A 26,362-nucleotide genomic window follows, 5' to 3' on the forward strand; every position below is an offset into this window, starting at 1 on the left:
TCAAACCAATGCTCTTTAGCTAGTAGTACAGGATAGGTGAATAAGCGTTGGGTTTAAAATCAAATAGAATCTGCATCTAGATTGGGAGTTTTACCACCTGTGATTTTGGAATTTTCTCAACTTTTTTTCTTCTCATTTTCCTCACTTGTGAAGTCATTGAAGACATACCTCCCAGGGTAATTTTAATAATCAAGTGAGATAATCCTCCTAATATATTTTAGCAAAGTGCCTGGCAAGTATTGTAAATTCATTCGGTACGCTGAAAACATGTTTACATTTTACCAGCTAGCTAAACAGATGCAAAATAGTGAAGTTTAAATACCGATGAAACAGAATTACACTCATGGGATGACACCTGAGCAGAACATCTGTATGAAGTAGACAGATCTAGGGACCACACACAGCGTGATTTTAAACACTCCAGAAATGCTGACCTCAAACATTTTACAAGCATCTCTCACTGCAACAGGCAACTCATTTTCACAGTCTTCTTTGGACTTGCCTTTAAAATTCAGCAAGAGAGGAGTCCTGAGAACACTTTACTTTCACGTGAATGAAGTTAATCCTAACCTACACTCTCAAAATATTCTGCACACTGCTCTGTCTTTATTATCATTTTGTCTTATAATTGTCTTGAGAACAAGAATAATACTTAATCTCTGTGTCCACTGTATTTAAGAGTAAATAAAAGGTAAATAAGAAGAAAAGAATGAATAAACAGCACCTGGTGTGGAGGTTGGGAACATTATCTGGGCAACCGGGCAAAGAGACTCAGAGAGGACCAATTTCACCACCTCCACGCTGCTGAAATCAGAGGACCTATTTTTATCACAATCCTCAATTGCAAGGATATTGCCTCACAGCTAGTTGTTCATAACTCATTCTACTTTATAAGATTTTTTCATTCAAAACTTAGAAATATTCCATTAATGAACAGAAAAAAAAATTGTAAAAGATTAAAATAAATTTATTTTCTGTATGTAACATACAAAATCTCCATTTAAGCAAAATAATCTGCTAGAAGCCATAAATTGAACCCAGTTAAGCTGAGTTTTTCTTCCATTGTCAGTACAGTCAGAAGCTAATTTTGATCCTGACTTTTTAGATGATGAAAGGAATCTATAGAAACAAAATCCACAAGATGACACCTCACAGAAATGGCTCCACTGGGGTTTCAAACTTCCTCCTACAGTGTTTTGTTAGGTCTCCCAGCTGGCGGCTCTGGCTGTCCCTGCCCCTCAGCCTCCTCTTCCTTCTGGTCAGAAGGGCTAACACTATTCTGATCACCATCCAGCTGGAGGCCTCTGCACCAGCCCCTGTACTAGCTGCTCAGCCTCCTTTCCCTGCTAGATATGGTGCTCTGTTTCACCATATTCCAAAAGTCTTGGCCATCTTCTGGTTTGACCTCAGGTGCATCAGCTTCTTTGCCTGCTTCCTTCAGATGTACATCACGAATTGCTTCTTTGCTTTGGAGTCTTGCACATTCATGGTCATAGCCGATGACCACTATGCAGTCATCCGTCACCCATTTAGGTAATCATCTAACCTCACTGACCAATTTGTAGCCAAGGCTGCCATTTTTATTTTCGCCAGAAATGCACTTCTTACCATGTCCATTCCCATCCTCTCTGCCTGACTTTATTATTGTGGGATAAATGTCATTGAGAACTGCATCTGCACCAACATCAGTCTCCAGGCTCTCCTGTGATGATGTCACCATCAGTCGCCTCCTCCAGTTTGCTGGAGGCTAGACTTTGCTACAATCTGACTTCATCTTCATCTTTCTCTCCTCCACCCTCATACTGTAAGCTATGCTAACGCAAAGCAGAGGGTGCTGTGGCCAAGGCCCTAAGCACATGTGGCTCCCACTTCATCCTTATCCTGTTCTTCAGCACCATCCTTCTGGTCTTCATCCTCACTCATGTGGCAAAGAAGAAAGTCTCCCCTGATGTGCCAGTCTTGCTCAATGTCCTCCACCATGTCATCCTTGCAGCCCTCAACCCCGTTGTTTATGGAGTGCGAACCCAAGAGATGAAGCAATGAATCCAGAGGTTACTGAAGAAAGGGTAATAATAAGGATAACTGGATCTCTGAACTCCTAAAATAGAATGACTTCTAAAACAGTTAACAGGAAATTGGTTGTAAACCCATAGCTCAGAGACATATGTTCAAGGAGAAAAGTAAAATTAACTCAAGCAATTTCTTGTCTCTCCTTTCTCTTCAAATCCCTATGTTCTCTCCCCAAAATCTGACATTTCTGTGACCTTTAAAAAAAATTTTTATGATTCTATTTTTATGATTCTATCTAAAATGTGAGAACTCAGAGAACAAATCTACAGTGGAGAAATAAATCCTACTTAATAATGTATTTACTATTTCTGTATACGTAATTTTTTATAAAACAGAACTTCTTTACATGTGTCATGTTCTTCTAGAATCAACTCTCTTGCTCTCAAATGACTAACTTCTGTTTGTCCCATTCTGTCTGTATTAAGAATTACACCTCTTAGAAATGTAAGGAAAAAACTGTAGCTTTTTTCTTGTTACTCTTTTTACATACATGGTTAGATGCCTCTCTTTTCCATAGATTCTCTATGACCCTTAAATATCCTAAGCATGCTGCTCTTAAAGCATCAATAAAACTTTCCTATACTCATTGATGTTTCCTATTTGTCTTCCAAAATTTCTACGCTCCATCTTCCAACAATGGAATCTTATCTTTTTATGATAGCACAGAAAAAATACCATGTACCTGTTGACATAATAGGCCCTCAATAAAACCAGTTCAGATATGTGAGACTGACAGATTGTTGAAAGCATCACGATGCCTTGACTAACATAATATAGCGTCTCCATATCTTGCTCTACTATAAACCACCGGTACTCCTGCTTAACACTCAGTAAAAAGTTGAACAGGGGCTGGCCCGGAGGTGCAGCGGTTAAGTGCACACGTTCCGCTTTGGCGGCCCGGGGTTCGCTGGTTTGGATCCCGGCTGCGGACATGGCACCACTTGGCACACCATGCTGTGGTAAGCGTCCCACGTATAAAGTGGAGGAGGATGGGCACAGATGTTAGCTCACGGCCAGTCTTCCTCAGAAAAAAGAGGAGGATTGGCAGCAGTTAGCTCAGGGCTAATGTTCCTCAAAAAAAATAAAATAAAAATAAATTTAAAAGTTGAAGAAAGGAGAATGGAAAAAAAAAAAAACAATCTGGTGCTGAAGAAGAGAAAAACAACCTAGTGGGAGAACAATAAATAGAAAAGATACCTGTGCAATATCTTATTTACATGTGTATTTGGTAACTGACTGCTTTAAAAAAACAAAACAAAACTGCATTTCCCAGGAAAAGGAGAAAAAATAAGGAAATGAGCCTTCTAAGAGAGGGAAAGAATTGAAGGAATACTTAAACATGCCCCAGGATATGATGCTACCCAGCCTGGAGCTTAAATTCTCTTTGAGTATCTTCTTAACTCTCCAGAATCCTGCTGGTGAAGACGTTGCCAGGTTCTGCTGAATTATCCTCTGAAGGAAAGGAAAAATCATGTCTTGTAGATGGATTTGGGGGCCTGTTGTTGGAGCTCCCTGGACACAAAAATATCTCCCAATAAAGGTTTGGAACTGTTTTGGCTTTTGGTTTCTGTTTTTTTTCAAATACATAGAGTGGGCTTCTCATCAGGATTTTCTTTTATCTAGACCACTGGTTCTCAAATGTGAGTGTGCAGGGGCCGGCCCAGTTGCATGGTGGTTAGGTTCACATGCTCTGCTTCATGGGTTCGGATCCTGAATGCAGACCTACACACGGATCATCAAGCCATGTTGTGGCAGTGTCTGACATGCAAAATAGAGGAAGATTGGTACAGATGTTAGCTCAGGGCCAATCTTCCTCACCAAAAAAAAAAAAAAAAAAGTGAGTGTGCATCAGAATCACCTGGAGAACTTGTTGAAACACAGACAACTGAGCCCAATCTCCAGAACTTCCAATTCTGTAGGTCTGGGGAGAAGCCCAAGAATTCACCTTTTTAACAAATTCCTAGGTAATGCTGATGCTGTTTTTCCAGGAACAGTACTATGAGAATGACAGAGCTCCACTCAGTTGTGATCACTGACCTAACCACTGATTTAGACTATCCCTAATCAAGATTGCTGCCTCAATTCGGACAGCCCTCACTGTAGCTCTGCTCAGCTTCAGACATCAAAATGACTGCTTCTCCCATTTTCTTCAGTTATTTAAGCACAATTCTGACCAGTCTCTGGCCTCCCACTTTGAAAAGTATCCTTCACCATGGACCCTTTGGGAATTGTGTTGGCTCCTTTCTCATGGTTTTCTCTCTCTGCCTGGATCTATAGTTCTTAGTCATCTCTCCTGGAAAGACTAAAGCTCATTAAGGTCAAGGATAAGGTAGTCTTCATTTTTCTTTGTGACAGGTGGTACAAATCCAGATACTTACAATATGTCTCTAATAATCAAGGAAGGAGTATTCTCCAGTCAGCCTTCCTGCATAGACAGACCTGAGCAGACCTTCCATGAGCTCAGCTGACGCACATTCTAATGTGCTCACACTCTTCTGACATCAGTGATCTTCAGGGTCTTCACATACTAGCACCTGAGGGTACAATAACACTCTCTGAAATAAACAAAGAACTCAGTTTTAGTCAGGGACCAAATTCAAAGTGTCACTTATGCTTGGCTTTCCAATGTACTGTTTCCAAAATTAATTTCGGGGAAAGTCTGCTCCAAACAGCAGTTTTGACCATCCAGCTGCTTTCAGGCAATGAGTGACTCCCCAAATTCTCACTGGACTTCTGCTTGTGGCTTTGGCCCCGGACGTCTTTATGAAGATGCTCTGTCTATAATGGTCATTCTCCTGTGGCTAGAATATGAAGAGTCAGGAATCCTATTCCCATGGGCTCCTGTTTCCCTACAGATACATACACAGTTCCCATGTAAAAAGAGATTTCTGTATTTAAACTCATATGAAGTGAAAGAGTCACGATCATCTTATAGTTTCTCTTGAGATATCTGACAATTGTATAAACTGAGATATATTATTTGTAGTAGAAAGGAATATCACTCAGAAACATAGAAGATGTATCTAAGAGACCCTTTGAGAAGACAAATGCCATTAGATTTACGAAATGACTTCATCTTACATATTAGCTGTATTCTTGAAAAATTGTTTTTAACATAAGTACTTTATGATAATTTATTTATCATTAATTTTTGTTAAGTTTTAGAAATATCTTTACACAAGTTAAATATGACACTTAAAGGAAAACAATTACATGGAATCCTGAACATTCATTATATACATTTAATTGACTGTAGTAAGTCAAGGGTACACATTTTTATTTCAAAGATTATCACCGAAATAATAGCGAAAAGATTGTATAAAAATTTGATTAATCCAAAATAAGACAAGAAAGTGAGAAGAAGGAATATAAGATATGTGAGTTACAAATAAGACGACGGCAGCTATAAAGCAATCAGTAATTGCGTGTACGTAAATAGACCAAGTATTCCAAGTAAAAGACTAAGACTACCAGATTGAATATATTCATGTTGCTTATAAAAGATACATTTTAAATATCAGAACCCAGAATAGTTGAAAAGGAAATAATAGGGAAAAATATACCATAAAAAACCTAGAATGTCAGACCAGAAGAATGTCAGGTAGCTATATTAAATTGATTAATCCCTAGATTCAGTGCAACCCTAGTCAAAATCCCAGCAGTTTCTTTCCTTTTGGAAATTGACTGTAAAACTTCATATTGGTATTGAATAGGGAAAGAATAGAAAAGGCAGTCTTCAAGATGAACAACATTGAAGGACTTACATTTTGCCAGATTTCAAAATACGCATAACACTACAAGAATGTACTTTGTACATTCTTAATTCTTACTTAAGAATTAAGACAATGTGCTATTGGCACAAGGATAGACAATCTAACTAATTAAACACAATATAGAGTCCAGAAACATATCCAGACATATATGGCCACTTGATTGATGATAAAAGCAAATCAACAATGCAGGTCCCTAGGGGGAAATGGTCATTTTAATAAATGTTGCTGGATCAGTTGGATCCCCACATAGAAGTAAAAAGACCCTTCGCTCCTACCTCCAACTATATACAAAGATCAATCCAGATGAATTTTCCTTCTAATTGTTGAAAGTGAAAGTTAGTGCCTGGAAGAGAGTCTGGAGGGCATTTAATTTTGGGGTATGAGGAATATCCATGAGGGAGATAAAGGTGAGCAGCTACTTCATGGGCTCCTGAAACACAAAATTATCTCCAAGGGACAAAATTACAAGTGAAGATGTGGGTATAGATTGCACAATGAGGGAAGGGATTTCCTGAGGGAGGGGCAGAATTGACTAGTTGGCCATAAAAGAACACTTGGTGAAATGTTGAAGAGCCCAAATGAACTCAAACTGGTGCTTTATTTCTTTTTGGGTGATTCCTTGACTATCCATCAGTCTGAGTTGCTAACTCAGCCATGTTTTCCCCCAAAGCTTAGGCCAAGTGTTACCTCTTATGGAGGGCTGTTTCTGCCCACAGTTTCATTATCACCACAGCTGTGAGGGAGGAGTAGAGTCTTAAATTATCTCATTAGGAAAGTAAGTTCTTCTCTCTTTTCTCAAATGTCTGCATGTCGGTGTTGATTTCAGACTAACCCTAATCTTAATCCTGCCTCAGATAGCCCAGCTCTAGACACAACTCTACTCAGGTTTAGACATTAAGTTGGCTACTGTTCTCATTACACAGCCTCTCTCAGTCCCTGTTCCCAAAAAGTTGGACACACTCTTCCTCCAATCTATGCTTAGAGTTGTATAGTTATCCCTTCCACAATTTTATCTTTCTATCTGGAGTTGTAGTTCCTAGTGTAACTTGGTAATATCAAAGCTTATGAGGGAAAATGACACAGTCTTATACATTTTTGAACCCTCATCATTTGGTACAGGAAAAAGAAAAGCCTGATACCTATATCTCTAAGTAAAAGTTAAATAATAATCTTCTTCTCCAAGGCTCTCCATTCAGCCTCCCTTGTAGATGCAGACCAGGGCTGCAGTTTACATGTTTTGGGCTGACCTACAGACATTCCAACAAAATTACATCCTTCTGATCTCTGTCTCTTTGGGTCCTGAAAGACCAACATCTAGGGGATGCGGTCTCATTCTCTTATATATGCAAGGAATGAAAACCCTAACAAAAAGTGTTACCCTAACACAAAAAGTGTTACTTTTGCTAAGCTTTTAAATGAATTTTTCAAGGTACCTATGTAAAGTTTCCTCCAAGCTAATATCTTATTTAGTTAGTAGTCTGCAGCCAGTATGTGACTCTTCAACTTCTCATCACCTTATATTCATGGCTGGGATCCAGAAAATTGCTAAAATCATAATGTTCCCTCTCCTGTAGGTCAAAAGATACAACGATGCTTTAGGTTTCCTGTCCTTACGGTCACCACTCCCTGAAGTTTTACATCCTTGCACAAACATACCCACCTGCTTAAACTTACACAGATACCTACACAAACCTACACTCTTCCAAAGGTGAAGGAGAGATATATGCATTTAAATACAAAGAGGAAGAGACAATAGAGGCTTATAGCACTTTTCCCAGAGCATTTTAAAATTCTATGCTTTGAAATGTTTGTTTGTAATAGAAATAGATATTTAGGATGATATTCCATTATGACATATACTCCTCTCACTTTTCATTTTACTATGTACTCATTCCACGTATTATTTCATTCTCTCATTTTACTGCATTCTACATTTTATTAATCTATCGCATAAGCATTTGGTAAACATCTTTTATGTTTGTTTTTCTGCTTGATTGAGTAGAAAATGCAACAATGAGTGAACAAATACTAACCTAATAGAGCTTATAAGATGAAGGAGAAAGCACATTAGAGGGAAGTGGAAACTATTTGGAAGGAGAGTGAGCAATACCTCTTTCAGAGCTACCAAGCTCTCATGGTATTAAAAACGGAATATTGTTAAAATTAGTGAAGCTTATACTGGAATTCTAATTCACCAGATATTTTTTCTACATAGGCCCAAGGAAAAAATTACAGACAATTAAAGGGAACTTTTTAAAACTCCCAAACAGAAACAGAGATTTTCTCTCCCAAGTGCTAGAGGTATTCCTCTTCAATAGAATAATTAAAGCAAATCTTGGATGCCTATTTATCAAATATTCTTCAGCAGGGATTCCAAAAGGAATCTAGCTTTGATGAGTTTAAAATCTCCATAGATATAAAAGTCTAGGTATCCAGAAATAATAAAAGTAGTGGCCCATATGTACAGTCTACCAAGTACTTTTGTGTTCTCAAGAGGTGAATTGGAGAGAATTTGAAACTTTCTAATTTCAAAAAAATGAAACAGCGAGGCTGGCCCCGTGGCCGAGTGATTAAGTTCGCGCGCTCCGCTGCAGGCGGCCCAGTGTTTCGTTAGTTCAAATCCTGGGCGCGGACATGGCACTGCTCATCAGACCACGCTGAGGCAGCGTCCCACATGCCACAACTAGAAGAACCCACAACGAAGAATACACAACTATGTACCGGGGGGCTTTGGGGAGAAAAGGAAAAAATAAAATTAAAAAAAAAATGAAATAGCAATAGTAACATGACAAATTGTAGAGATATGTTTATTGAATTTATCAGCACATGTCCCTCATTAGCTGACTTGAGATCCCTTTTTTTTCTGTTCTCTGTTCATAGACAGCCTATAATCATTCATTACGTAGAGCAGTGCTGTTATTCTGAATCCATTCCAACCAACTGCCAACATCTGAAATGAGGCAGCAGGACTAAGATTTTAATAGATGATGTAGAACAAGGAACAAATGAGAGTGTCACAGCATAACACGATGAGCTTCAAATAGGAAAGGATTCTATAAAAGAGTGATGCACAATAATCAAGAAATTGCACTGGGGACTGAGAATGACATATAGGGCAGGACAGGGCATCTCTGAAATGCGTGGTATGTAAAATAACGAAGAGCATCTTCTTCTGAAGACATTAGAGAAAGCAGTGTGCATAGGAAAATAATAAAAATGAGTTCTCATTTATAAATTGCCAGCATGTTTTAGGCTCTGGCTGAAAAACTTTCCATAAACTAGGTCATCCAACAATCAGAAATATCACAAAACAAGAAGGCAATTGTCACTCTTCTGAAATGAAAAAACTAGATATGAGGCTTTTGAGATAAGGAGTCTTAGGTTCTATGATATATAAAATCACATTGAACTGTGAGTTATGTAAGGCTTTGTGTAAGGCGCTTTGGAGAATATATTATGTTAACAACTTGATTTGTCCCTTAAGAAGTTTTCAGAGGAAATTAGAAACAATATGTGAATGTATGAATTATTCACTTTTATTCAACAAAAGCAAGTGCAATGCGTAAAGAATTGTATTGGCAGCTCTGTATAAAATTGAGAAGATGAATAAAACTCTTGACCAAACTCAGAGGAATTTATAATCTAGTATCAGAGGGAGATATACACATGGCTTAAAATAGATTAATTCTATGAGATGAATAAAGGAAGGCACTGTGGGGTAGGTGAAGTTTAAATTAAGACTTGTGGGATGCGCATAGTTTGTTAAATGAAGACGCTGGTGTTAGTTTTTCTATGTGGAAGAAGATAATTGGCCATAGACTTAAAGAAAAAATATCAGATGACATAATCTGAAAATAATGAGCTAGGAGAAACTGGAATGATAAGTAAATGGGAAAGTGAGATATTTTGTACTTTGGTTAGGACCAGTCTTTGAAGTTGTGAAACAAAGAAGAAAGAGTAGATCAAAGCTACTACTTTGAAAGGCAATACTATAGAAATGAGAAATTATTTTATAAGTCCCCAAGAATGGCTAGCTTCATCATAGATCAGCTATATTAAGCAACATCCTCAAATGACATAAAATATTCGAAGCTCTCAGTTATTATCCAAAAAGTCACCTTGTTACCAATGTAAATTAATCCCAGGAAATATTGGCTAAGACTTGAGTCCCCATCACTTTCAGGAACGAAATAGCAAAGAGTTAAATACACTTATCCTTGTTTGACTAACCCACTAATTCTGATGCCTGGATCCTCTGGGAAGGTATGCTGACACCAGCACAGGATATGAGGACTGACACAACAAGGCTGAAAGTAGGATGAGAAAGTCAATTTAACTGTATATCTAAGATAAGCAGGAGAGAGTGGGGATGCAGATAGTGTCTGAAATCTGACAGAAAAGTCGTGTAGCATAGGATGAAGTCAGAAGTTGGTAAAGCACATCTGAAAAAGGGCACACATTTTCACTTAAAACAAAGCGCACATGCAAATGAATCATTTTAAATGTTTTTTAAATTCATTAGAAAAAAGGAAAGAATTACAGGAAAATCATACTCCAGAGAAGTGGCATTAGATAAAGATATTAACAAGATCTGAGGGCTAGAGGAGGCTGTAGAAGACACACATCATTCACTCAACAGTGAGAATCAAAGTTCTGGAGCCAACTTCGATACCTCCACAAAAGACCCATTCATGGCACAAAACCAGTTTTAACTGTGTCAGGTAGGATCAAGAGATCTAATAAATATCTAAGTATTAACAATTGAGAGGCATTGGAAATCATTGGCATAGCATGTATTCTTTATTTGAACAACTATATCACTCTAATAAAGCTCCTGTAATTATGGTTTGACAAGTCTCTCTCACATAGATGAGGCCAAGGGAAACTTCGAGGTAACTCCAGGATTCAAAAAACTAGCGTTCCATTCAGTGCAATAGAAAACAGGAGCCAAGATATAGATAGCCCCATAATCAATTGAAACATTGGAGAAAGCAAAATCCAAACTTATCTTGCCATAACTATTTAAATTTACTATGCATGTGAAAATTATTCTCCATTACTAATTTCTGTTGCCAAGATTGGCTCTCACAAATTTTACCACTTACAACCTTCTCAGAAGTTTCTAGATTCCCTGCTTTATCTCCTTGGTTCTCACACCATAAACAATGGGGTTCAGACTGGGGGGATGAGGTGGTGCAAGATATTGAGCAGGATGGGGACATCTGGCAGAATTCTCTTCCTGACCAGGTTAGTGATGACCAGAACCAGAGGACTGTGCTGAAGAAGAGGATGAGGATGAAGTGGGAACCACACATGCTCAGAATCTTGGCCACAACACCCTGAGCCTTGATCCTTAGCACAGCTTTCAGGATAAAGGAGTAGGAGAGATCAATAAGGATGAGGTCAGAGCCCAGTAGGGTCCAAACTGGTAGAGCTGACTGAAGGTGATGTCATCACAGGAGAGTTTGGACACAGGTTAGTGGAGATGCAGTTCTTGATAATATTTCTTTCACAGTATCTGAGTCAGGAAGAAAGCATTAGTATAGGAATAGTAAGAAGGCCATTGTGGGCCACAACAAAGATGGCAGCTCGAGCTACAAATTGGTCAGTGACAATGGAAGGATATCATAGTAGGTGACAGAGGGCCACATAGAGGTCATAGGCCAAGACCATGAATGTACAGGATTCCATGGTCAGGAAACTATTCATGTTGAACGTCTACAAGTAGATAGAGAAACTAATGGATTTGTTGTCAAACTAGAAGATGTCCAAGACCTTAGGAATAACAGTAAGGCAGAGTACAGTGTCCAGCAGGGAAAGGAGGCTGAGCAGGTAATACATGGACTCATGCAGAGAGGTCTCCAGCCAGATGGTGATCAGGAGGGCGGCATTAAATCCAATGGCCAAGAGGAAGAGAGACTGAGGGGCAAGGACAGCCAGTGCTGCCAATTCTGGTAGTTAGGGAAGTAGATCTGGAGGAGGAATTTGGAGACTGGAACAGTAGAGTAGTTTCTGGGTGATGCCATGTCAAGTATCCTGACCACAACTGACACCAGAAAACCTTGGAGGGTAAGACAAGAATAAGTCCGTTCAGACAATATGAATACACATGAGGAAGTAGCTTATTTTCTAAAGAACTATTGGAAAATAATAAAATTTAAGTGTCTGGTACTATTTTATGTACTTTATAAATGTAAACTCATCCATTTTGTTAATAATCCTATAAGTAGAATGATAGTAAGATGACTATTTGCCTGGGATAATTCTCGTTTATGTCCCTTTTACTCTTAATAGTTTCCACATTAAGTTGATCAGTTACATGATCATCCTCCTTACAAGAAAATACCATTGTTATCCCAATTTTACAGATGAGGAAACAAAGGCAAAGATAAGTAAAGTCATTTTTATTAAAATCACAGTGGTGAAGCCATAATCTGAAACTATCAAGTCTGAATCCAAGCTGAAGCTCTCAGCCGCTACCTGTTCTGCTTCTATAAACAAAAACACTTATGCAGGCCCTGCTGCTGGTGCAGGTAAGCCATAGGCCCCACACAAATGCCTGCACCCATCTTTTCTCCAAGAGACAACGTCACAGGCAAAGGAGAAATTGGGCCTAAGGGCATGTCTTGGGCAAGCAGTTAAGATGAGAACAAGAAATTTCAGGCATCAGTAATTTTGGTCTAACAGTATTATTCCAAGAGCGAGGGATAGCAGCAACTGTTGTCTTCATCTGACTTCACGTGGACTCTCCATCAGTCACAAACTCAAACTAAGTAAGCTCCCATGGGTTCCTAGCCCAGTACACCACAGCCAGTTATGAACAAATGTAAGACACTTATGAGGTACTTTTTTATGGTTGCCATGCTAAGGCTGATCTCAGAACATTGGCTGATATGCCACAGTGACACTTGTTTTTTTAATGCTCTTGAAGAAGTCCAACCTTAGCCAGTTTTTACCAACAGTGGCAACTAAGTCCTTAAAGAGCAGAAACCTGTTCCTCAAAGGTAAGAAGTAAGTGAATTTGAAAGCAGATTTGGAAGTTGGAAGAAACAAATTTGCCCTTCTATTTTGCCTAATACATTATCACTTTCCATATAATCTGTTGCAACACTTCCATTAGAAATACAACGCAAGCCACATAGATAATTTTAAATTTCTAGTAATCACCTGAAAATTAAAAAGAAATATGTGAAATTAATTTTAGTAATGTTATTTTACTCAATATATCCAAAATACTATCATTTTAATGTGTAATCAATGTAAAAAACCAGCAAAGACCTATTTAACAATTTTTTTTTGTACAGTCTTCAAATCAAGTGTGTATTTTACACTTAAAATCCATCTCAATTCTGACTAGCCGCATTACAAATGCTCAACAGCCACATGTGGCTACTGGCTGCTGTATTGCACAGCACAGGTCTAGAGTTTTGGAAAACTAAACATCCTCTTTTTTATTTTTCTTCATGTATGAGTTTACGCTTGGTGTTGGCAATCTGGCACCTTTGGCTCTTAGGTTGTGTATGGGAACTCCTTTCATTTGATTCTGTTTCTGGATCAGCTCAAAATTACAGTTTTTGCTTTCTTTTTCACTACTCTCCATCAAGCTTCCTTTAAATATTTCTTAGTGAAGTAATCTTTCAAACTTCAGGATGGGAATACCTCATTAAGGACAGAGATAATCAATCCATACCAAGTTCTCAACTTAGAGGTAGCACAGACACCTCCACCAGAGACTAGGACTTTCCAGCCACCCCAACCTCCTTGACTCAGACTAGACATTGTTCTTCCCCTCACTCCTACCTTAGACCAGTGAAGTTATTTATTCTTTTTAGAATCAATGTCACCATTCAATAGGAATGCCAAAATGTCCAGATATCTCCAAATGTGGTCATAGAAACACAATTCTTTCACATAAGATATATTTGGAGACTAGAACTAGGTTTTGTTAACAAAGAGTGGCAAGAGAGCTGAAGTTCAAAAGGTAGCATGTGAATTAGAAAACAACTATAGCTTCAGATATAAATCCAGATAAAAAACTGCTTATCCTGTTAGTCAGACCATACAAACTTACTTGTGGCCAGATTCCAGTTACCTTAAAGAAATAAATCTATTTCTATAAACTCATCTGCTTTGTTTCCAGGTGGTTACAGTGTTCTTTTTCCTATATCAATGAATCCAAAATAAAGAATTGAACCCTCCCCCCCCCCCCCCCAGTATGGAGTCTTCTAGGGGGCATGGTGGCTTGAGCAATGGAAAAGTTTTCTGTCCAAGCTCGAGAAAGAGGAAGGAGAACTGAAACAAGGCAGGATGAGACAGGAAGGCCAGCTGGGAGTAATCAAGGCAGCTGGGATTACTGTTCCTATCTCACTGGTGCTTCTTGGGCAATCTTCTCTAGTGGGGGCTCAGTTGCAGTTGAGAATATAAACTCCTAGTCTCCAGTTTCCACAGGCAATAATAAGATATAGATTTAATTCAAGAACACTCACCCTGAAAACCTCCATTTTCTAAATGGGTAGAACACAGCTTACACTAGAAAACCTTTGCTCCCATATGAAAGAAGTGATGTACCAGATTTGGGGAAATTGGTAGGCTCTGAACCTGCAGTACCAGACCTACTGTAGTCCTACCAGAAGAACTTCTTCTCCCTTCTTCTCTTGACTATCCGGATCCCCACATGCCTCATCATTCCCATCTTCATCGTTTTCTTGGCTCCAAAACAGACCTACCAGCCTGATGAGACAGGACTGCACTCTTGCTATTTACAGCTGTTTACTGAACCATCTGATCTAGTCTCCCAGAAGTTCCAGAGGTTATTTTCATGGCCCTAAGCTCCACTCTGTCCCTTACCTCCCCACAGCCCACAGGAGATAAGACCATTTTAGGCATCTGAACCTAGAGCATAAGGCCCATTCCTGGGAGTTAAGCGTTAGGTTGATGGGGGAAAGGAAAGGAGAGCGCATGAGCAGAGGAAATACAAAAGATGAAATTCAATATAGCAATAGTGGTGAACAGGGAGAAAGTTGAGGTAAACTGGAAAGACTTAGGGGGAAGGGCTACATAAAGAGCATATATGTTTGAAAAACAAGTGTTTCTAGACTTAGGACAGAGAGAAATTTATTTCAGACATTAAGAGTCCTCTTGGGAAAATTATGTTTAAATGAGGATTTAATATTATCCTTAAACTGGGATCGTTTCATTATAGCCAGTGTACGAAAAGCTGGGCCATGAAGCATAATATGCTATGGACATATTATTTTTCTTCATCACCCACAATGCAGTGGCTTAATTGGAAATAGGAATGGACATGTGAAACATTTGTTGTTAATGATAGGGCATGGTAAGAGCGTGAAAATCTGACTCACTCACTCATTGAGTATAGGCTTCATCCGAATATGTGCAGTGGTAAACAGAAATGCCTTAGAAAGCTTCTGGGTGCCAGAAATAGGAGTGAGGGAGTTGGAGAAGATGCTGTCTTTCTACCTCAGAAAGTCTGAGTTCCAGGATTGGGATTGCAATTGTGTTTCAGGTGATGGGGTATAGCTGAGCAAGATACTACCTCTGTTGCTTTGAATGTGTCTCTAAAGGGAACTTTGGATTGGATATCAACCTCATTTCATCTGGCCAAGCTAGTACTGACCATAAGTAATGCCTAAGGATAAAAATAATTCTGATATACTCTATTCTTCTAATGCTACCACCTTTTCATAAACAAAAGCAGAAATTCCAGGGAGGCTCCTTCTACTGCCTGGGTTATGTATTGTCAGTGTGCCAGAACCAAAGGCTTTCACTCAGGAAGAGGCAAAATTAGGAAGAATAACAAATCAAAGAAAGAAGAAATTGTGATAGACAGGAGAGAAGTAAACAAAAGTGAAGACACCAATGAATGATACCATAGCTCTTGTCTACTGAGAACACTTCAGAAGCAGAAGCAGAAGCAGAGAATAACAGCTTAGCAGCTTTTCTCACATGAAGCGCCAAGTCATAGCTGGTCCTGAGAGAAGCTGCAGGAGCTGTCCTATCCTAAGAAGGAAAATTGAACTATTGTAGGGACTCCATGAGATCTGAAGAAAGTATGTGATCAGCGTTGTGGGCTCTATTTATTTCCTACGTTGTTTTGCATGTAAACTGAGAGGTACATTCCTTTCTACTGCCCTGGGCAGCAGTTGCAAAGCAGTCTAGCATCTGCATGCTATGTGACCATAAATCAATAAGATAATTTACTAAGACAGCTGGTTGGGTGTGGTGAAAGCAGATTTTTATTTCATAATTGGTGTGTCAGACCCTGTCTTGCTCCCTTGACTACACCAGATAAGAATGTGGAGAGAATTTTGGTGGAAAGTGACAATAGAAGCCAGATAACCTGAAAGGCTGTGAGTACTGGGGTGATGTCATAGCCACATATCACCGGTGGCTGTCTTTTGGAGTTCCAGAAGATATGCTTCATAGGAAGCCTCATGGCATACCCAGACTGAAATGGATATGAATAGACTATGCCTAATCGACAGTTTTATTAGACATCCAATAGTTTGGGGTTCCAAAGTGTTAACTCTCACATAAATCAAAAAGATTTCTCAAGAAAATAAACCAGTAATAAAAATGACTGCAGGGATGGAGGAGGGCTAAAACGGAATGGATATCTTCTATGCCAAGGTAAATGGAGTGTGAGATGATGATCTGCCTTCTATTCGGAGGGCACAGGGGAAGCAGTGTGCTTAGAATAATAATTATAATAGCAACTCATTTAATGTCTATGTAATTTAATGTGTATACATTCGATGTCCTGAACAAAATTTTCATACTTAGTTTATTCACTCTTCAAAACAACAAGAAATAAGGAGAGGTTGGACAGATAGAAAATCTTAAAAGAGAGTAGGAGGAGCGGCAGAGCCAGAAGATGGCAAGTCTGCCACAGGTGCCAAAGAAGACAGTCAGGGATGTTCAGGGTAAAGCACTGGACTTCAAGAGCCAAAGACTTGGGATGAACATCTATACTTCAGTCCAAGCAACCCTTCACAACACAAAAGCCATGTAGGGATCTGCTCGGCTGAATCAGGAGACAGGAGAAGCATCTATATCCTTTGCAAATCAGGAGTCAGGCAGATCCTTTTAAGGACATCATATAAAGTTTGTTTCTTTAGTGCTCAAACACTCCCACTCTAATCCAGCTCCATTTGGCTAAGACTTGGCAAGATCATCAATTATGGATTTGGTCAGGGAAAACTCTCAAGTTTCCAATCTAGGAAAGAGAAGTTTTCTCTGAAGCAACAGTAAACAAGGATTCACAGAAGAATGTTTTCATTGTTGTCTAAATATTAAGAAGAAGGAGAATCAGAACTCATTCCAGGATTAAAAAGTGAAATTTCCTTTCCAACATACAAATAATTCCTGACTTTTGTTAATAATTCCAAAGGTGAGTCTGATCCTTTTTACCTCTTACAACCTCTTCAGTAGCTTCTGGATTCCCTGCTTGATCTCCTTGGTTCTCACACCATAAACAATGGGGTTCAGAGCTGGGGGGATGAGGTGGTGCAAGATGTTGAGCAGGATGGGGACATCTGGCGGAATTCTCTTCCTGGCCAGGTTAGTGATGACCAGAACCAGCAGGACTGTGCTGAAGAAGAGGATGAGGATGAAGTGGGAACCACATGTGCTCAGGGCCTTGGCCACAGCACCCTCAGCCTTGATCCTTAGCACAACTTTCAGAATAAAGGAATAGGAGACAACAATAAAAATTAGGTCAGAGCCCAGTAGGGTCCAGCCTACCACAAACTGGTAGAGCTGATTGAAGGTGATGTCATCACAGGAGAGTCTGGACACAGACAGGTTAGTGCAGATGCAGTTCTTGATGATGTTCTCTGCACAGTATCTGAGTCTGGAAGAAAGAATTGGAACAGGGAGAAAAAAGAGGCCATTGCGGGCCACAGCAAAGATGATAGTTCTAGCCACAAATTGGTCAGAGATGATGAATGGGTATTGTAATGGGTGGCAGATGGCCACATAGCGGTCATAGGCCATGACCATGAATGTGCAAGACTCCATAGCAAGGAAGCAATTCATGATGAACATCTGGAGGAAGCAGGCTGAGAAGCTGATGGACCTGAGGTCAAACCAGAAGATGGCCAGGACCTTGGGGATGACAGTGAGGCAGAGCACCATGTCCAGCAGAGAGAGGAGGCTGAGCAGATAGTACATAGGCTCGTGCAGAGAGGCCTCCAGCCAGATGGTGATCAGAAGGGTGGCATTGGCCCCCATGGCCAGAAGGAAGAGGAGGCTGAGAGGCAGGGACAGCCAGTGCTGCCAAGTCTGGTAGTTAGGGAAGCAGATGAGGAGGAATTCAGAGACTGGAGCAGTGGAGTAGTTGCTGGGAAATGCCATATAAAGTACCCTGTACAAGCTAGAAATCCAGAGTCTCTTAAAATGTAGTCCCTTAAAATGTAGAATATATCACTATCGAAACTATAATATATATAGTGAAGTGCTAGAACTCGGGTTTCCATTGGGACTCTTAATCTGTCCCAATGAAGTTTTCAAATCATCATCATCAATTAATCATTGCTGACATTTAACTTAACACTTACCACGTGCTAGGCATTATGCTGAATATTCATACCCATTATCTCATTTCACCCTTTTAAAAAAAAACACTTAAGAGCAGTCAATATTGTTATACTAATTTCACAGATAATGCAAAGGTACAGGTAAAGGGGAGCAGGATAATTTGATCAAAATTAAAGAGCCAGTAAGTGGTGAAGCCACAACTGAAAACTAGACAGTTTGACTCTAGAGTCTCTGCTTTTACCCACTATGCACAACTTAGCCTCACCAAGCAAGGTGACTTAACTAAGCCCTTCCTTCCTTCAGAGTGTAGAAGAGATAGCTATAGGGAAAGCTCTGTTTAGCTGACTCCATGGAAGTCCTAGAAAAGCCCTCTACTGCATACAATTGGACAAGGATTGACTTCAGGATTCCTTATTTTCACTCTTCAGGAAATATTGGATTAGAAATAGAGCAGCCCTTGACCCCAGCCGAAGGCCCTTAATTTCCTCCAGCCCCAACAGGAATTTCACCTTAAAACCATAATGCTTATCATTCTTTTACTGGATTATTTGCTGTTATTTCTCTTTGTGAAGGTTCAAAAGTGTTTTCTTTGGTTGAATCCTTTAGAATGGACTGTGAGTTTCCTATTCTGATGACAGAGACAGCCAATATTGAAGGGTACACCAGGAACTTTACCAAAGGTTAGGGTCAGAAACTAGCTAGTCAGTGAGTTTTAGATCTATAAACCTATACAGAATTTATTGACCTGGTAAGTAAAATTATCAGTGTTTCCTTGTGGTCAGGATCTAATTATCCTAGCATATGGAATCTATGTTATGCAAACTCATCTGCTTTGCTTCCAGTTGTTTCTTTTATTGGGTATCATCTTTTTACTCTCACTACTAAACAAAGAGCAGAGTAGCCAAATATAAACAAAGGTGACAATAATGGATGTCACAGCCAAAGAAGGAGGAAAGAGGCAGGGAGTCTCGGCAGGATAGCTAAGAGACATACAATCAGTGTAGCTGGGATTACTGATGCTGCTCACCTGTCCCATCTGATATGTCTCCTCCAGGAGGGTTGAAGTGTGTATGAGAAGGGATCAGACTCTAGCTGCCATCAAAGATAAGATACAAGGACTTTCACTTTGAATATCTCAGACTTTCCAAATACAGATTATACAATACACAGACACACACACACAGATACACACACACACACACACACACACACACACACATTCTACACATTGTTAGACTTAAAGCAAACCAAAGATTCAGAAGTTAAAACCAGGGTAGGGACAATTATGTTGTATATCGGTTCCGTCCTGTATTTCCATATTTAATTAGGAAAATTACCCTGAGTATGAATCAGAGAAACAAGAAGGATAGGAAACAAACCCACCTTTCTGAAAAGACTTCTCCTTTACAATAACCTCTAGTCTGGATCTTTAGAATGACTTGATCTATTTGAACAGGCAAGAAAATAGTCAGTAGCTTCTCATATCTGGTATTAATGTTGAGCATACTAATGTATAGCATGTATTAAACAAAAACCATTATCTTCTGAGAACATACAGATTAATAAAGTAAAATTAACTTACAAGCACTTATAGTGCAGTATAGTTGTGGCTCTAATAAAGATTACATTACAAACAGTGGGAAAGAGACAAAAGTAGACGAGGGCCCAGCCCAGTGGCGCAGAGGTTAAGTTCGCACGTTCCACTTCACGGCGGCCCAGGCTTCGCCGGTTCGGATCCCGGGTGCGTACATGGCACCACCTGGCATGCCATGCTGTGGCAGGTGTCCCACATATAAAGTAGAGGAAGACGGGCACGAGGTTAGCTCGGGGCCAGGCTTCCTCAGCAAAAAGAGGAGGACTGGCAGTAGTTAGCTCAGGGCTAATCTTCCTCAAAAAAAAGAAAGTACAGATGAATGGAGCAATGTGATATGGTTGAAAAGTTGGCCTCAGACAGAAATGAATTCCAAGTCTGCCTCTATACTCACTGTATAACCTTGTCAGTTATTTGAACTCTGTGGTAGCTCGTTTTCTAGTTTATGAAATAGAGAAATTATATCTAACTCCAGTGTTCTCGTGGGAAGGGAAAAGAGCTATAATTTCCTGAGGTCCTCTTAGGCATGGAGACATGACAAGCTGAGATCATCAGAGAAGGATACAAAAAAGAGGTAACATTCACCTGGAGGAGAAGGGGGACTGTCCTGGTAGTCCATGGTAAGAGAAGAAAGACTAGCCTAAGTGGATGTTCAGTAATGATCAATTATGAAGTGTTAGGGGCTGGTAGATCCTAAGTCTTTGGGGAAAGGAGGTAAGAGAGCATCAGGAGTCAAAGTTTAAAGATGTGCAGGGACAGCTTTGTGCGGTCCACCTGATAGTAGGTGTTATCATGTACACTGTTAAGAACCATAGAAGATTTGAAACAGGGAAGTGATGTGCTATTGATAGAACAAGTGGGAATCACACAGAAGGGATGGAGGGTTTTGGAGAGTCCTGAATAGTCCAAAGGAAAAGTTATTAAGATCTGAACAAAGGCCATGCAAGTGGACACAAAAGAATGTATTTGAGGGGTGGGGAGGACTACAGGATTTAGTGTAAGAAAGGATGAGGAAGCAGAGAGAGACTGGAGTCAAGAACGCCACTGAGGATCTTTTAACTGATACAGGGAAGAAATGTCCTTTTCAGACCTCCTTTACCACTGACATATTCTCCCAGGTAGTAATATACTTTCATCTCTGTTTTATAGTTGCTTTTAAATTCATTAATAGCTGGGACCATTTTCCTCTCTCTCTCTGTATTCTCCTCAGTGAAACTGAGGCCTCCTAACTGAGAAATGAAGAATCATTGTCCAACTGTGGCATCACTTTGATCTTTAATACTCCAATTCCATCAGTTTGTATTCACAGATTCATATTCATAAAGGGGTGGTCATAGTGGTTACTTGTTCTAAGTGCTAATGAACAAAACATGGTCTCTGACCATGAGATATTGACTCTGAAAAGGGCAGACAAGTCTTAAATAATCAAAATCACAACAGAAGATCCCAGCCAAGCTATGATTGCCTAGAAAAAGGAGTGATCATCTTGGCTTATAGATGAATTTAGACTAGTGCAGAAAAGATTCTAACATAGTCAGGCACAGAACCCTGGCCTCCTAGCCATGATATGGGTGGGGGTCTTTGAACCTACAGAGGTTTTGGGTGCACAAACCTTGTATGGCTGCAGAACAGCTCAGCATCAGTTCTGAAGGAAATAACAGCATTAGGTCTGTCCCTGTCACTCACGCTTATACCAGGATGTAAGCATCCTGGCAACTTCAGCATCTCCACCAGGCCCTACTGAAAGAGTTCCATCTCCTGTACCTACCAGTCTCCTGGACTCCCCTCCTTTCCTCGTTATCTCCTTCCTCATAACTTTTGTGGCCTCAACTTGAGACTCACCAATCAGAAGGCTGAACTGTGCTGTTTCTGGCTGTTGGAAAAAACACCTGAACTGGCCCATTCAAGGGCTCTAGAGACTGATTTTATGGGCTCTGGCTCCAATATGTCCCTTTGCTCCCCATTGCTCATGGAAGTTGGCATCCTTGTTGGGCGCCTGGGCCCTTGAGGCCCTCTGGTCTATTCCTCAAGACAGTATATTATAAAAGTCTTAATTCAGCATGTGGATAGAGTGAGGGCAGGAGAGTCAAAGGCTCATGGGGAGTCTAAATAAAGAAAAAGAAGCCCTGGGCAAAGAAGGGTAGGGAAATTGAGTGATGAGAATCTTCTCAGGAAAAATTTCTTTGGACACAGCTGTGGGGAAGAACAGAATAACCCATCCTCAGCACTTTAGATCTGTGGAGGGAGGTGACAGAGGAACATCCCAAACAATCAAAGGAGATGGATCTCACAGGAGCATGGGCCATAGGCAACTGAGTTGGGGGCAGGGAGTACTTTCCCTGTGAGCCCTTCTCAGTAGTGTGAGCATCATTGGTCTGGACCCAAGCAAATTCCTGGGAGTGGCCCTGTTTATGCTCATGGTCTCATGTCCAATTTTTACTTCCATGATTGTTCTTTGTCTAAACTCTGTTTCCTAAGTATGGCTGCAAAAAATGCTACTGTTAACAGTACTCACCTTCCACAGAGCAACACTTGGCATTGCTTCCTTGGGAACCAAGTGGGATTGTCACGAGTACAGCCACCATTCTGAACTGATGCACAAAAGGACCTAGAAAATAGCCTCTCTTATAAAGGTGTCTAGATTCTTATTAGGATAGGGATGCTCAGTCTAAATGTAGCATCTTTCGGGATTTGGGCACAGGAATCTTGGAAAGAGAAGACTAAGTGTAGTCTGGTTTTGGATCTCACACGTTCCTACCCACAACTGCTGGAAAAGGAGTCATCAGGGCAGAAATGTAGATGGAATGCAGTCTCGATCCCTCCATGCACTAACTCCTCTCTTGTCCCTACTGCTCCATTGCTATGTAGAGTCCTGAATGGAGCAAGAAAGCCCTTGGCAGCACCAAAAAGAGTTGATAGTCATGCTAAGCGAAGGCAACTATTTCATCCGTGAATCAAGGTTCAACGAAAGTATCTTGCTAAGAGCGTGTAGTCTACTCTGGGCAAAGAATCTTGGACCTTAGGGTTTCTTATAAATGAATAATCCCTCTCCACTCTCAAATCATAGGGATGTTGGGAAGAGACAATTGGACTTAAGTTCGAACCCTTGTCCTACCACTTCCTGCTTGCTTGCCCTTGGACAGCTTTCATAAGCTCTCAGAACCATGATTTCCTCATCTGAAATATGGGGATGATGAACCTTCTGACAGAGGGTTGCTGCAAAGATAAAATTACTTTTACATTTTCATTGAACAAACATTTTGATCCTACTTTGTACAAAGCACTATACTACATGTTAGAAATATAGTACATGAAAGAATGGTTTCTACCATCTTAGGTAGGGACCCCAAAACTTAACATAAAGTCACACCAAGGATTATGCTAGTAATAATAATAATAAATCTTCGTTGAGTTTTTAATGTGTCATATTGTTTCAATTATTACTTGATATTTCATTTAATTCTCATAACAACGTACAGAGATACATATTGTTATAGGCAATAACTATAGTTAACAATTCCTGATGAGGAATCAAAAAAATGCATGCTGTGGGTTGAAATGTGTCCCTTTAAAAATATATTGAAGCCCTAACCCCCAGGAACCTGCAAGTGTGAACTTCCTCAGAAATACAGTCTTTGAAGATGTAATCAAGTTGAGAGTTACCAGTTAAGACAAAGACTGATGAACTTTAGTTCAACCACGAGCTGAGAGCCTACCGCAAGTTTCCAGTTTAAAATGTGTGTGTGAAGGATGATTATCAGACTCTATTGATGGATCCAGGTTGATTTCTGTCTCCTCATGCCAGGAAATTGCCAAATTTTTCTCCATTTTATACTTATCTCTCTAGAATTAGCAAAAGTCCTCAGAGCAGAAGTAGTTTTAAATTGTGGGTTTCTCTCTGGTTCTACTTTCTCGTATATTTTGGGGGTTTTTTTAACTTTTTTTTTTTTTCCTTTTTAACTCTTCAATGCTTTTAAACAATGTTTCTATTTTATTAATTCTAGCAGGTTTTTTAATACAATTTAGCTAGGTTACAGTTTAAATATTGACAAATATTTAGAAATAGAAATTGAACTACATATATAACATATATGTTAAATGTATAATTTATCTATGTTTTATATATATATATGTATGTATATATATTTCCACAGCCCTCTGACATCTATTGTAGCTGTTGAGAAGTATCTTGTCAGTCAAATTGCTGTTCCTTTGTAGACAATGTACTATCTCTCTGGCTCTATTCAGAACTTTTTGTCTCTAGGGTTTTGGAATGTTAGAAAATGTATGAAGATTTTTCAGAAAAGTTATTCTGTTTTTGATTAATTAAACTTCTTGAATCTGAAGATAATTTAGTCATTATCCTTTTGAATATTTCTCCTCCCCCCCCCCCCATTTTCTATATTCCTTTGTACAAATCCAGTTTGGTATAGTATATTGGGCCTTCTTATTCAATTCTCTTTGTCTTTTCACCTCTATTTCATATTCCATTCTCTTTCAACTTATACTGCTTTCAGGTTAAGCTCTTCAACTTTAGCTTCATTTTACCAGTTCTCAATTTAGCTGTGCCAATATCTTGTAATCTGTTATTCTTTTCTTTATATCAGTGACTACATGTTTGTGATTTTCCAAAAAGTATAGTTATTGTTGTTTTTCAAATATACCTGGCTTTCTGATAGGTTATTGCTCCTTTCTCATGTTTTTGAGCTCCATCTTTTTTTCCTTTAACCATTTTAAACATAGCAATAATATAACTTACATCTGATAATTCAATTTTTCAAAGTCCTTGTATTTAATTATGCAGAATATTGCTTCTGTTTTGTCTTTTGGAGTGCAAGCTCATGATCAACAGAGTTATTTCTGTGAGATCACCTTATGGACACTTTATATTAATTTCTTCACTTGGGATATTCCAGCCCACATAGTATAAATGTCAAATCAAATATACCTGAGGAAAATTTGTTTTATTCTCTCTAAAGCCTAGTTGAAGACAAAATATGTGTGTGTAAGAGTGTGTGTGTGTGTGTGAGTGAGTGTGTGTATGTGTTTCTTGTCTGCTTCTTCACATAGGTTAAGGCCCTTCAAGATCCCTGGCCCTATGGGGATCTATGTGTCTTAATTCTACCTCCTATCCTTATGAGTATCCAAATTCTTGTGTTCTCCATTTGTATGATCATTTATAATGCAAACCCCTTTGTTGTAGAAACTGATAAATGTTCCCATTTCAGCAATAGATTCAAGGTCTATTTGTCACTCTTATTTTCATCTCCCAATCCTTTTGGACCATTAGCACGTTTCTTCACTTTACTTTAAACATGTGCATTTGAAGAGGTTTATTATATATTACTTTGTTATTTAGCACATGGAAGTCAGAAATGTTCTTCATAGGGAGGACAGGACTTATTTACTTACATAGTGGTATGGAATAAACTTTCAGTATGGATCATGAGAACATACCCTTAAATAACATATGTTTGCACTCTCAACCTTGTTATCTCTATTTAAGTAATTATTCACTCTCCTCTGGATCCAGCTGTACTGGGAATTAGGCCAGTTACCTGTCCTTTATCTACCTGAGTTCAAACATGTGCTGAGACTATTCAAAGCAATCAATTGATCCTGAAAGTCTGTGCTACTGGTGACCCATTTTGGAGGATGAGATTATGAAAAGACAAAGAAAAGGCCTGGAGTCACAGTCTAGAGCAGAAAAAATGTACCTGAGCTTCTTGTAAAAAGAATACAAGGAAGGAGAAACTGGAGGAAGGCACAGGTTAGATAGAGAAAAAAGGAGCAGAGAAAACCAGAAAGAAGGAAGGAAGGGAAAAAAAAGATCAGAAGGAAAGAGGAAGACAGTGCATAAGGAAGTAAAAATAACAAATATATTGGGTGATTGTATTTAATGTTTTTTGTTGTGGTTGTTTGGTGAGGAAGAGTTGCTCTGAGCTAACTTAATCTGTTGCCAATCTTCCCTCTTTTTGCTTGAGGAAGATTAGCCTTGAGCTAACGTTTGCGCCAAACTTGTCCCTTGTATGAGGGTTGCCACCACAGCATGGCTTGATGAATGGTGTAGACCCACAACCAGGATCCAAACCCATGAACCCAGGCCACTGAAGCAGAGTGCACTAGACTCAACCACTATGCCACAGGGCCAACCCCGTAGTTAATGTTCTATATATATAATTGATTTTAAAAATCAAACTGAAAATTGCTCTCATTCCTGTTTTTGAGACAGTGAAACTGAAATATGGAGAGTTTAAATTATCTGCCCAATTCATACAGCTGGCAACAGCTTAGCCAGGATACTAAACCTGAATTCCAAACTTAAAATCCAAGTGTCTTTATGCTGAAAGTGAGTGTCAGAAGGCTCTTT

General features: G+C 39.4%; 1 protein-coding gene and 2 pseudogenes across 1 annotated transcript; 1 reads left to right on the top strand and 2 right to left on the bottom strand.

Annotated features, from left to right (window-relative positions):
* On the top strand, positions 1,142–2,043 carry OR56A46P (olfactory receptor family 56 subfamily A member 46, pseudogene; annotated as a pseudogene).
* On the bottom strand, positions 10,966–11,860 carry OR56A45P (olfactory receptor family 56 subfamily A member 45, pseudogene; annotated as a pseudogene).
* Positions 17,277–18,218, bottom strand: OR56A4 (olfactory receptor family 56 subfamily A member 4). Its single transcript, NM_001391421.1, has one exon. The coding sequence runs from the start codon at positions 18,216–18,218 to the stop codon at positions 17,277–17,279; it is 942 nt and encodes a 313-aa protein (NP_001378350.1).
* Between the last annotated feature and the right edge of the window lie 8,144 nt (positions 18,219–26,362).

Source organism: Equus caballus, chromosome 7, assembly GCF_041296265.1.
Source record: "Equus caballus isolate H_3958 breed thoroughbred chromosome 7, TB-T2T, whole genome shotgun sequence".
Taxonomy (NCBI): domain Eukaryota; kingdom Metazoa; phylum Chordata; class Mammalia; order Perissodactyla; family Equidae; genus Equus; species Equus caballus.

What these genes read in the sequence shown, in the direction of transcription:
- OR56A4 (NM_001391421.1), bottom strand. Translation starts at nt 18,218, where the DNA reads ATGGCATTTCCCAGCAACTACTCCACTGCTCCAGTCTCTGAATTCCTC.